Source organism: Bacillus rossius, chromosome 12 (genome assembly GCF_032445375.1).
Source record: "Bacillus rossius redtenbacheri isolate Brsri chromosome 12, Brsri_v3, whole genome shotgun sequence".
NCBI lineage: Eukaryota > Metazoa > Arthropoda > Insecta > Phasmatodea > Bacillidae > Bacillus > Bacillus rossius.
The window spans coordinates 13,683,596-13,696,656 of NC_086339.1; the positions used below are offsets into that span (position 1 = coordinate 13,683,596).

General features: G+C 34.0%; 1 protein-coding gene across 3 annotated transcripts in view; it reads left to right on the forward strand.

The window, feature by feature from the left end:
• The window catches only part of LOC134537554 (neurobeachin-like protein 1), a 611,081-nt gene extending 598,610 nt beyond the window's left edge, over positions 1-12,471 (forward strand). For all 3 annotated transcript variants that reach the window (XM_063378120.1, XM_063378118.1, XM_063378119.1), the window contains 2 exons: positions 1,819-1,955; positions 3,482-12,471. In XM_063378120.1, coding sequence (XP_063234190.1) covers positions 1,819-1,948 — 130 coding nt within the window. In that variant the 3' untranslated portion in view covers positions 1,949-1,955; positions 3,482-12,471. The remainder of the gene's footprint in view (positions 1-1,818; positions 1,956-3,481) is intronic.
• Positions 12,472-13,061: the final 590 nt, after the last annotated feature.

Genomic DNA, 13,061 nt, shown 5'->3' on the forward strand with positions numbered 1-13,061 from the left:
GAGCCGACGGGCGTGTGTTCCGCGGGGGTGTGTGCTTGCGAGAGGGTCAGGGGCCCGTGCGACTCGAGAGCTTTGCACGCCCGGGGCTAACCGACACGTCGTCTCCGGACACTGTGCTTGCATATTGTACACTGTCCGTGTTTTGGGTCTACATGCGTGCGATAAGCAGAAAACTTTAAAACATACACAGAAAGTTTCCCGTAAGACATAGTTTTGACATCAAACCCGTTTTCACAGTTTATGCTTTTGCAACTGCAGGCAGGGGTCCTCGCCTCAGTGAGGGGCTTCTTAATTCTATTAGGGGAGGGGGGTGGGCCCCTCTGCCCCCCCCCCATCCCCCGGCCTTCCCGAGAATTATGCCCGTGGTGTATTGTATACCGACAATGGAGACAGCATGATGTGACGTGTAGTTGAAGTCGCCTGTTTTTACCTCGCCATCACCATTTTGTCTCCCCCCAGAACGTTAGAAAAATGGTGCTTGACCTTGTCTCATACAGTCATTTAAAACTTTTCAGCCAGTGTTTTGGGTGTCTAACCAACATAGTACAAACCATAAACTTGGGGAGGGGGGGGGGGGGGGAATGGATTCACCCACTTACAGTGTAATTATGCAGACGTGTCGACAAGGATGTCTTAACAAGAGTGGCCTGTGCTTGTTTCACAGGGATACTGCATTTACTCAAATGCAAGACGCCATCAAATCTAAGATGCATTCTTCTTTTGATTCCCAAGTTTCTCTAAAAGAAAAAAAAAAGTTTTACCTACAAACAAAAAATGAACTAGTATTATACTTATTTGTAACAAGTTCTTATAAGTAGTTTACTAATCCCAAAGCACTGCCCAGCAGGTTTTGTGCAGGCTGTACTGAACAACTTTATTTAGCGTTTATTTAGCAGCTTCAACCAAAAGTGAAGTGCGGTTGTTCTTTGGCTGTCAAATGCCTGTTTTCTTTTTGAAATTAGAAATAGCCTCACTTACATGGTGTGCCTGTGATTATCACATTTTAATTTTCCGTGACAGTTGACTATCCCCTCCTGTTTACTGTTTATAATCCTGAATTAAAATCTTGCTAAATAAACTGCTCTAGTCATACTTATTTCAAGTGTTGTTGAGTTCACCTGCCAATGTAGGCAGTTATCAGTGTTGTAAGTAGCACTTTTTTTTCTTTTAATCTCTAAAACTTATTAAAAAGATGTCCTAAAATCCAGTAATGATGAATGTAAGATGCCATAATTTTTAAGATGTATACCATTTTCTCAGCTCTGTCTTAGAATTGAATTAATTAATTTTTTTTTGATCATGTACGTAGTGGTTGGGTTTTTTTCCCTCCCCAGAAAGTGTCTTTAAGATGGCAAGTTTTTTCTTCAGAATTGTTTTTGTAAAAAAAATGTGTGATATTTATGAGATGATGATTGTGTTGACTCCCTTTCATGGATATTTGTGAAATAATGTGCTGTATGTGTTCTAATGTGCATTTAACATGTATTGTTAGTTTTTCATGTTGCAAAGGAACAAGGGCATATCCAAGTTAAAACGGAAGAGAGAGAGCATTTTTCGGACTTCAGTCACTTACATGAGGGAGGAGGGTCCGTTCAATTAATAAAAATATTTTGAACAATACCGTAGTTTATGAGGGTTGGTTACACATTTTCTAGCAACAGATTGTTTGATTTCTTTTTTCCACTTTGGAAGGGTACACAGCTAGCCCCTCCCTGCATATGCCTTTGCAAAAGAATGTGTTTATGAAATGGTGTTTTACGTTCCACGGGAAATGCGTGGTATTGGAACGTGCTGCAAAAGTGATGTACATGTCTGCAGGCTGCACCCGGTGTACGACCTGCCACTCCATGTTCCTATCCAGTCGGTGGTGGTCACCGCCGGCAACACTCACCTCCTCCTCCCGCTCAGGGACGGCAAAGTGGTGGTCCTCACTGTGGTCGGCAGCTAGGGTGCCGGTACGTATTCCCGCGTTCCTCGGCGGCGGGCCCAGGTTCGAACCTTCGAGAGAACTGACTCGAGTTGTTGTCTTTGAAAGATTTGTGCAAGGGGAGTGCATGACTTGATGCAAGCTTTTGGACATACGCCATTGCTATGCACGTGTATGTCTGTAGAAGAAAACTACAAAAAAAACACAAATGACAAAAACACAAATTAAGCAAAAAATTGCTGTTGTCAGGATCTAAACACCACACAATACTCCACAACAGGAATATGGTCAACAAACAAAGAAAAACAAAGAAAAATGGACTAACAAAATGAAAAAAAAAAACCACAAATGATGACAGCACAAAAATACCGAACCCAAAAAATTCAGCACAATAGTTGAAACGAGGCAAAAAACACAGCAAAACGAAAAGATGAAACAAACACAATTGTTCTTCTGAAAAGGCCATTTTAATCCATTTCTGACATCTAAAAAGTTAATAATCTTAATTAACACTTATTTTAAAAAAAAAAATTACTTACGTGTAGTAGTACTACTATAATATTGTTTCAAGCAGGGAAAAAATTTCTGGAAAGGCTAGCCAAAGTATGTAATTAAGGACAGTGTTATTTATTTACAAAATTAATCATTACAATTTAATTATCCATCCGCAACTTAATCTCTCTTTCATTAAGTCCACTATTCACTCTCCCCGCTGGAGTTTGGCACGACAGTGGCTCTCTCTACTGCTCATCTCTTCCCACACACCTCAGTCCCAGCACACTGCCTCGCGCTGCTCACTTCGGTCCCCGACGCACGAAGCCCGTCACTCACCGTCTGCTGTCGCTCACCGAGTGGTCACTCACCCTCATCACTCCACCGCCTCGCGGGCCGACCTCGCCGTTCGTGCACCTCTCAGCTCCGCCCTGGGAAGGTCTCGTTGCCCTTCGAAGTGTCGCGTCATCAGAATCCCAGACTTAACGTTCGTAGCTCCGAGGACAGTGGTGTCCCAGTTACGCCACTTCACGGGGACACTGCTGTGGAAACTTACCTGGGGCCTCCCCCCCTGGACCCCCAACTGGCCAGCGTGCCTCGCTGACTGGCCTCTAATATCCTCATTATAATATGTTAAATAATACATTTCATTTTGAAAAAAAATTGAACCTACTTCATAGGCAAGGTGCCGATTGAAGATTATTTTTTGTAATGTCTCCCGTTTATTTTAGATTTAAATGGGTTGGGGGGGAATGGGTTTTCCCCATCATCCTTGGCACTCCTGCAGGAAACACATACAAAATAACCTTGTTTCAGCGGGTGTTAAATTAAAATCCTATGTGCAAAATAGGGGTGTACCATTTCAGATGTGTATTTACTTGAGTGTGCCAATTTTACTACATGGGTAAATAATCTGTGTCAGCTAAATGTCTGCAAGTGATATGTTTACAATAAATATTAAATTATGTTGATTTGAGGATCCAAATATAAAATATAACTATTACTTGCTGTAACAAACATTTTGAACAAGCCTTTTAATTTTTTAATTTTTATTTTTTCCAGCAGAAGCCAAAGTTCACTGAAGAAAATCAGCTTGTACAGTTTTCTAAAATAATGAGTGCAATGCTAGTTCTGGAACTCAGTCCCAGCCATCGCGCAGCGATTGTTTCCTCGATTCTGTCTATTATGAGCCATATTGAATCCAATAAATTAACTTGTAATTGTAAATCATCTCGAACCAGTAGAAGAAGAAGAAGGTTGTTAAATCATAAGTATTTAAACTTTGAGAATTATTTTGAGCTATCATTTTAACCCTAACATTACATTTATTCTAGAAAGTTGCATCTACTAATTTATAATGGCCTCATTTAAATATCATAAATTTTCACAATTTTGAAATAGCTGGTTCATAGGTAACAATATGTTTTTGAACCTGAGAACAAATAAGATTTTCAAATATAAGAAGTAGCTTACAGAAAAGTAGTTGTACCTGAAAATCAGACATGTCAGTACAGTAAAAGGTTGAACTGAACATTTAATTGAATTTAGAAAATGTCTGCTGATTTGTGAGTCATGCTGTGCCTCATAAAATCCTAGTGAATTACAACATACAAACGCTCACGTAACTTAAAGTAGCTGTGCTATTGTTCAGGTTGTTGGTAAGATAAGATCTTTTAATTTTTTTTGTGTGAAAATTTTTTTTTTTTTTTCTACTTTGTATAAATAATTGAGCAACATTTTGAATTTCAGTCATTTTTTGCTTTGAAAGAGCACAACATTTTTTTTTTGTAGTTAAGTTTACCTTTTTAAAGTATATATTCTGTTTTATAGATATGTACATATGCTGTATTTCACATTTATTTTGTAATGTGTATTTTGTGAAAGCCTTGAACATTTAAAAAAAAATTGGAATTTTGTATGTTCAGTTACAAAATGGTGACCTATAATTATTTAAACAGCTTACTTCAAAGTACTGTATTTAGCCGAATTCAAGGCACTCAAATGCAAGAGGAGGCCTACTTTTCAAGCTCTAAGCTTTGGAAAAATCCTAGTCCATAATTTTGGTAAATACAGTATTTTCATGTGTAATGACTAATGATTTATGGGATTGTTGAAAAATAATAGCAATTTTTTTTTGTTAATGATGGTATGTTACCACAGTTTTTGTATGCTTGTCTGGTTTATGTTTGGTATTTCAGTAGGTACATATTTGTGTCTTGTTAGTGACTGACAAATTCAAAAGTTAAGGGACACTGAATTTCATGTTCATATGTGAATGAGTAATTGCATGTTCATCACGGAGTGAATAGACTACTAATTCACTTTGATAACTAGTCTGTAAATGCCTCGCTATTAGAACATGGTTCAGTGTGCTCTAAACTTTCAATTCACTTAAAATTAGTTTTTTGATTGATATGCTATAATATACACAGTGGCATCTTTAGTGAACAAGGTGCAAAACCCATGTTGAGTACTCCAACAAAATTATCTTAGCTTTTGTGATTTTAAGTTGGCTCTATTTTCTGTGTTTGTATTTTAGTATTTGTTTTCATTTTCATGATTATGCTAGTTGGTTTCAGTTTTTGCCAAGACACAAGTAATATTAATGTACACATTTAATGTGTATGTCACATTTCTTTCTGTTTTGGCATTACCTGAGATTTTCTGCAAACAATTTCCATTGAAGCAAGAAAGTTATTGAAATGTTACTTGAAATTTTATAATAAAGTTCAAGTTATTAAAACATCAGACTTCCTGCTAAAAATAGTAATACCAAAATAATATTGTGTGTTTTACCATACACTGTTTTTTCTAGCATGATTTGATTGCTAGATTATATATCAAGTGTTCACATTCATCTTTATGCTCAAGAAAGATGTCTGTGTGTACTAAGCATTAAAGTAAACACATTTATGTAATTTATTTTATCATCAGCTATGTTTATTTAAAAATTTTAGAGCATTTAAAAGCATACATAATAATTTTATTTATTAGTAACTATTTTTGTTACAGAGTAATACTTTTAATTATACGTGTAATTATGGTGTGCATGTGTTTATTTTAAGTTAAATCTTATATACTGTTGTAATATAATCACATTAGAAAATGCATTATTTTGGTTTTAAATAAGGGTTTGGTAGATGTAGGGAGGTTACGAAGCTCATTTACACTTGATTTTGCTTGTCTACAAACACTAAATATGTATCCTGCTGATGTTAATAGTCTGAAAAACAATTTTTAAAAACTCATCTAAGCTCTTAATGAGCGATTCTGACGGCGACCCAACCAGTTGTAACTAATATTGGCAACCTTTGTTTATGCCTGAGATCGTAAAGTATTACCTTATGCATTCAATATACCTAACTATTCTGTGTATATAATTGTACCATTTTACTAAGAATTATACATCAAAGGTTGTGCTAATGCAGGAATGTACTGCGAAGAGTCAAATACTATGTGATGAAAGTTAATTTGTACTTTGTATGTTTACAAGACATGTTTTCAGTTATGATGCATGTCATTAATTTGTGTTTTGTTGTGTTATGTCATGTCTTATGTTTAAACCATTCCAAAACAGTTTGTGTGTAGAAATATTCTAAGTGCATTTTTAGTCGTATCAAAAAAATTTTTTTCTGCATATGCCATCTTTGAAGAAAATAGTGTTTTCTTCTGGATTATTAAAATGTTCTGTTCTTTTGACTGGGCAGCAGTTCTATTGCATCGCTGTAATTATAGATAAAACAATTACTCACTGCGAACACTTGTGTACAACATGTTGCATATCACTAATTGTTATGAAATAAAGAAAATATACATTCTAATAATAAAATTCAAACATCCTCTTTTTTTCTTACAAATTTTGAGCTTTTAATTTTGATATCAGTCTTTTAGCGACAATATTCTGTCTTCTGAGTAATGTCTCTACGGTACACAATATCTTCTTGACACTGAACTGTGTTATATGTAGTTTTATCACCGGAAGCTCACACCAACAACCTTCGAAAGCTCAGCTACGTGCTGAACACCCACTAGGTCAGTTTATGGCTGTTGATTGGTTAATATCGGGAGGGAGGTGAAATGTGGTCTCCACGGGGTCCCTCGGTGAGCAAGTCCGCTGCAGACCACTGATGTTTAGGTTTGGTCACAGCTCGAATTTGTGCAAGTGGTGAATGTAACCAGGGTCCATACAGTCCAATTTTTTTTTACAACTTCCAAAATTATAGTACAAACAGTTTTGCGATGTGTGTCACAAAAATGGACTAACAAACAGGAAGTAAATATATGGCAAGCTAATACCAGAATTATGTCTGTCGAGGGGCTCATCTAGGTACACTTGTTCTTTTCTACATGTAAGGCCGTGCACGGGCGTACAGTCTTTTCATCATGTTGCGTGTACCTGCGAGACTTCTAGTGGTGACCTTATGATTTTATTTTTATTAAATGTGAAACACAGTTCAGGACATGTCTCCGGTGGTTTCAGTTCCAAAGGTTTTTTAATACAGCAGCGGCCAAAAGGTCAATTCTGGCCATGAAAAAAGGCTTCAAATAAATAATTACTAATTACCAAACACTTGAAAGTAGATACACTGCATAGTCTAATTTTTTTTTTCCCCTTTCAATGAGAAAAGGGATTGCGAACATGGATTCAGTAGTATGTTATAAAAAATATTTTTTCTTCTTTTTTTTTATAGTTTAAAAGTAATATTTTGACGCAAACAAATACTTGTACATTGTTTTTTGTACAACTGCAATAGATATATCACATTTGTGAAATTAGTATGTTTTCTAATTATATATTGTGGGTTCCTCAGCCTTATGAACTCAACATATGTTCACGGAAGACATGTTTGAATAAAGTATGGCTAGTTATATCCAGTCCATTTGTACATTTAAAACTTGTACTTTGTGTTTACATTTTTTTACACAACAGTTATAACTTTAACCTCAATGTTGAAAGTTACACAAACACTAAAAGATGTGCTATAACTTCACTACACTGACACTTGTTCATTATTTCGAAGATTATGTGTTTGAAATTGAATCAAATAGCAACAATAAATTATTTCCTTTCATACTTGAAATTTTCAATATTCGCACAAGCACTATAATTATGGCAAACTGGAAAAAAAATATATATATGTTAGCATGTATGGATAACATCATAGTATAATAATTTTAATAAGAATTGGCATCACTTTTTAAAAATTTATATTTATGAACAATGTTTCAACAAACTTAAATTTTTAAAATCTTTGCTGCAGAAAGAAAAATTGGCATAATGTACTGAATTTTATCATGAAATTATGAAATTATTAATGGCCTTTTAAATACACACTTAGTCTAGGATCTCTGATACAATTTGAAGAGACATGGGTACTAGTGTACTAGGGTTCCTCTAGTGTGGCCAGACTGAGTGTGATGTAAGCCAGGCTGTAGGCTTATGAATATAATGTACGAAACATGTAATTTTATGTCCGCACTGCCTGACTTCACTCTACTCACACGTCAGACAACTTTGTATTTCCGTTGTAAGTGGTAATGTCCGAATAAATGTTAGATTTATTCTTTAAAATACATTGTTTTATAAGGTAAAGGTATCTACACCGGTACACCTCGGCGACGTAGACGATCAGATAAAGATAATAACGTTTTAATTGTCTTTAAAAGAAAATTTACACTTCAGACAACTTCGTATTTTCGTTAATTAAATGGGTAAGTGGTAATTTCCCAATAAATATTAGATTTCTACTTTAAAATACATCATTTTATACGGAAAAGATACCTACACAAGTGCTCGGCATCTAATAGCGGGACCAAAGACATCATTGGACATTTAAACGAGAAGTTTTTTTATCCCAATTTTGACGGCCAAAAATATAGGTGCAACGATTACGCGCATGCAACGATTATGCGATAAAAGAGGGTATTATTTATTCAACCATAAGGGTTGGTGTAGAGCGTATGAAGGCGCAATAGCATTTTCCTGGAATTGGAGGATGGGGAAAGGAGGTTAACACTAATTTATTTCTCGTAGGTTGTTCATCATTATACAGCAGCTGTAGTCCTGTTACTAGAAAACAACATTAAAAGAAGCAGCTTTTGAAATTTTATAACATATTGGATGATTCGATGCCACCATAATCCATATTATAACTATTCATTGGAAATAAATAAATATATCATCTGCAAACTGTTTCAAATTGATGAGTTCCAAGCGTAACAGACAGACAATTATGCTAAGCCTTGGAGGTAGGCAGTGTGTGTGTGTGTATGTGTGTGACTTGTAAAAAATATGTGAAACACATTAAAATGAACCAGTAAATTATTTTCCTTCAATAATAACTACAAGTAGAAGATATGTTCCTCAAAATTAACGAACACATCAGACACACAGTTTCCTTGTTTCAAGATGTTTAACAACCACTTTACTGTAAAGGCTACTTGCTACGACTGTAAGACTACTTCTACCTTAAGACAACCTTTAATGAAAAATTATCTCAAATATTATACAAAACTATAATTTAAGACCACTACCTTGAATATAATACTACATTAAACATAAAATTGTTTAATATAGAACTTAATGAAACACTTATTATGGATGGTATAACTAATTCCAAAAATAAAATAAAACTCAGAAATTTGAAAATACTAATCCTGAGAATTTTGGCTACAAGAAAATGTTAACTTTCAATGGCTGTTAACAGACATCACAAATTTTTCTTGAATTATAAATAAAAGGTCAATTCAAAACTAAAGTAAATCTGTTCATGCTGGTATTGAATAAACCCAAGTTAATAAAACAGCATTATTTGCTTATTTAAATGTTAGAATTTTTTTTTTTAATACTTAAGAATATCAGCATACTAAAAAAAAAATATGTATCTCAATTTTTTTATCAATAAATAAGTGGTACTGTTACTTTCTGTTATCCTTGTTATTTTTTTTTCAAAACAATTAGATATGTGTATGCATGTAAGTGCTACAATTTTAAAGTTTTAAGCTGTTCCATGTATTAATACACTTTATGAGTAGAAATAACGTAAATGTAGTACTGTAACTCAACAATTCTATTGAAAATTACTATCAAAATGATCACATAGCAAACTAATGTAATAGCATAACTTTGTCATTCAGCATTATAAGAGTAAAGTCAATCATTCAGCAATACTGTGGGTAGTGTAAAATGACAGTTCTGTGAAGGGGCATGTGACCATGTCTGGTCGCGCTGTCCGGCGCACTTGCTAATGATTCAGTATTAATTCAAACGAGTGCCTCTGCTTGACCTCTTGCCGAGGCATGTTCGCGAGGGACAGACGTGCGGAACTGATGTAAATATCCACGGGCGAAAGGTTTAAAATATAGTGAGAATTTATACAACATATTTTTATATAGTGCATAGGCTAATTTATTTAATGTATTTAACTGTTGATGTGGTGTTGTTTAAGTGCTCTGTGATCATGTTGTACGTGTCCTTGCTTTAAAAATATGGTGAGTTTGTTAAGTATTCGTAAATACTGAAGGTGCAATGTTCAGTGTGTGTTCCTGTTAGTTGCTAAGGCAACCGTTAGGATGTACCAGTTTTAAGATATAATTCATGGCAAAGAGCATTTGTTGATAATTCTTACATATGTATTTCAGATATGGTGTCATTAATACGTAACTGTTCTGTTGGTAAATTACAGAAGAAATGAAGTTAGAAAACATTCTCATTAAAATAGTTATCAAAGTGTAAATTTACATAGGTACCTTGCATGATGCAGTTTGAATGTTTGTAAAAAAAGTTTTCAGTAGTTCTGAATCATAATTGTTACCATTCTAAATCAATAACTGATAGAGGTTGTACGAAATAAAACATCCAACCACGAACAAATGGTGGTTAAGCCAGAGAGAGCAAACCATATGGGGAAAAATAAAATTGAGAATGTATTGTTATTGTACTAATATTTAATTATGTGACAGTGAATGAAATCAATGGCAAACTGTAGTGATCATAAAACTGTGTGCCACAAATCTGTAATAAAATTTCTGACTTCGTTCTGACCAAAATTTCCCTGACTTATTTTTTTTTAAATATTTACTGATTTTGCAATTTTCAAAAATATAGTAAATAAATTTAAATCCAGCATCCACATCAATAATCATACTTAATTTGAAACTTGAACTATACAACAAAAAATGTAAATAATCGAAATAGAACCTTGCATACGCCATTTCATTGTGTGTTTATACATGCACTAAAACACAATCTGAAGAAACAATGCTTTCACAGTCTGAGTTATGGCAACTGGATCACATTTTCCCCTCAAATTGCTATCACTGAGGAATTTCCATGACTTTTCCAGAACTTGAAGTGAATTACTTTTACTTTACTTGACCAAATACAACTTTCCCTGATTTTAAAAAATGTTGACTGCATGAAAAAATTGGTAAACATCTCAAATTTATCACAATTTACTGCTTGACCTTAAAAAAGTATATTTTTTTTGTATAATATCTATGAGGGGCTTGAGATATTTTTTCAGGGTGTTTACAATTCACACACACGAACAAGGGTTTGCAAAGTATTTTCATGAAATCTGGAAAAACAAATTCAAAATAAAATAAAACACCAACACACAAAGATTTGCATTCATAAGTACAATCTGACCACTATGATAAAAACTGCAATCTAAAAGTGACTGTTGTTGCTTGTATATAAATTCATGTAACAAAACTTTTATTTTATTTTTGTTTGCAGAAAAATCTTTATAAATTTCTTTGTTATTAAGGAACCAATATGCATTTATTGCACTGGATTTTGTCCACTTCCAAGTGTTAAGTAGTAAACCCATGTTTCATACTGTGTGATTATACATTTTTTGAATAAGCAATGTACTATGCTCCATTTCGTTCAAGTGATACGAAGAATAGCCAATCACTGAGTAACTAAATCTGTAAGTTATGTGAGGTTTATATAAATGAATAAATATAAATATAAATTGGAGGCTTACTTAATGAGCACCAATTTGGTACCTTTATAAAAATTTTAATCATTTTCAAACCAAATTTCTAGATTTATCAAGAAATTAGAATACTTTAGGTATTCATACAGCATATTTTCTAGCACCTAATGTACTCTTTCATGCAATGCGTGCCTCAATAGTCATTACTTCAAAACAAATCTGTAGAGTTTTTGTAATTAATCGGTATAACAATTTTATTTTCAACACATTTTGACATTCATCACTTTGTCAATTGGTTATTGTTGCATCACTTAAACAACAAGAAATCACATAACCAGTTCCAAGTTTTTTTTTAAGGGTTTGTACATTCTTAGCCAACGATACCTTTATTCTTGTTTATTCCAGTGGAATTTGTCGCTGGGGCTATATACATGATGTGGTGTGTATTTGGAAAGAAATAACACGGTTCTTAGTTTGAACGGAGCGTGGCACCATATTTTCTTGAGGAGATATTTTGCTGCACACTCATTCGTCCACCTCAAGTGGCCACCTTGGTCAGGGAAATAGACAAAATTTTATTTGGGGATGGGAAAGGGAAAAAGGGGGGTAGATCTAGATGACCTCCCCCCCCCCCCCCCCCCCCCCCCTTGGTTAGCCCTTAAGCTCAATCATCTGACTTAAAACCACTTTGGTCTTTCCTACAGCCTCATCTCGTTCACTTCACGTCAAGTAGAAAAGGCGTTTAGAATACAATTTCAATGTGCACCACAAGTTTGTACATTCCAGTTCTACGTGGAACGTCTCAATGCACATTTCCAACTCTAACAATAATAATAATTATAATTTGTGAGAATGTTTCTAATTTTAAAGGTGGTTAGCTCTATAACTGTTCTCCTCTTTCAATTTTATGTACTGTCTTGTCAGAAAATGTCATGTGTGATCATTCTATGTGATGGATACATGAATTCATGTGATAAAGCTGTAGGTATGTTGTAAAATTTTAAAATTTGTTAATATTTGAAAAATGTAATTCAATACAGAATTTTAAAATGTGTTCAATGTAAAATAACCAATAATTATATCATTAAAAAAAAATATTTACAGAAATTGTTTGTGATGAATTTTTTTTTCTCCTATAGTACCTACCTACCTATGATGCTATGATGGTAGCCACGCTGACCAAATTGCTGAACTACAAACTTTCTCTGAGTATCTTTGCTTCCTTTGCATGTTAGTGAGCTTTTTTCAAGGATGGAGACCACAACCATTTATTGTTAGTGTGTTCTTGAAACCTCTTATGTGTAAAAACCGATAACAATAAATTTAATATTTTTCGTGGATAATTAACATTTTTCATGTCAAACATATGCATGCATACATACATACACAACATTTATCTAGAGATTAAAATGTCCCCATTGTTGAACTTGCCCAATACAATAATCAATTTAACTTCTTACCTGTAGTAGAATAAACATGAATCCAGGTAATGTTTTAAAATCTGCTTACATATAACATAATGTGCTGGAAATATTAAGGCATTTATTTCCATTTAAGATGCATATTTTTTTTTAATTTTTATGCTAAACTACATTTAAAATACTGTAAACCAGTTTCAACTTATTGACTGGTGAAAAACAAATCTCAGAAACACACAAATACAGTAAAGCTCTTGAAATGCTTGAAAAATTCATACG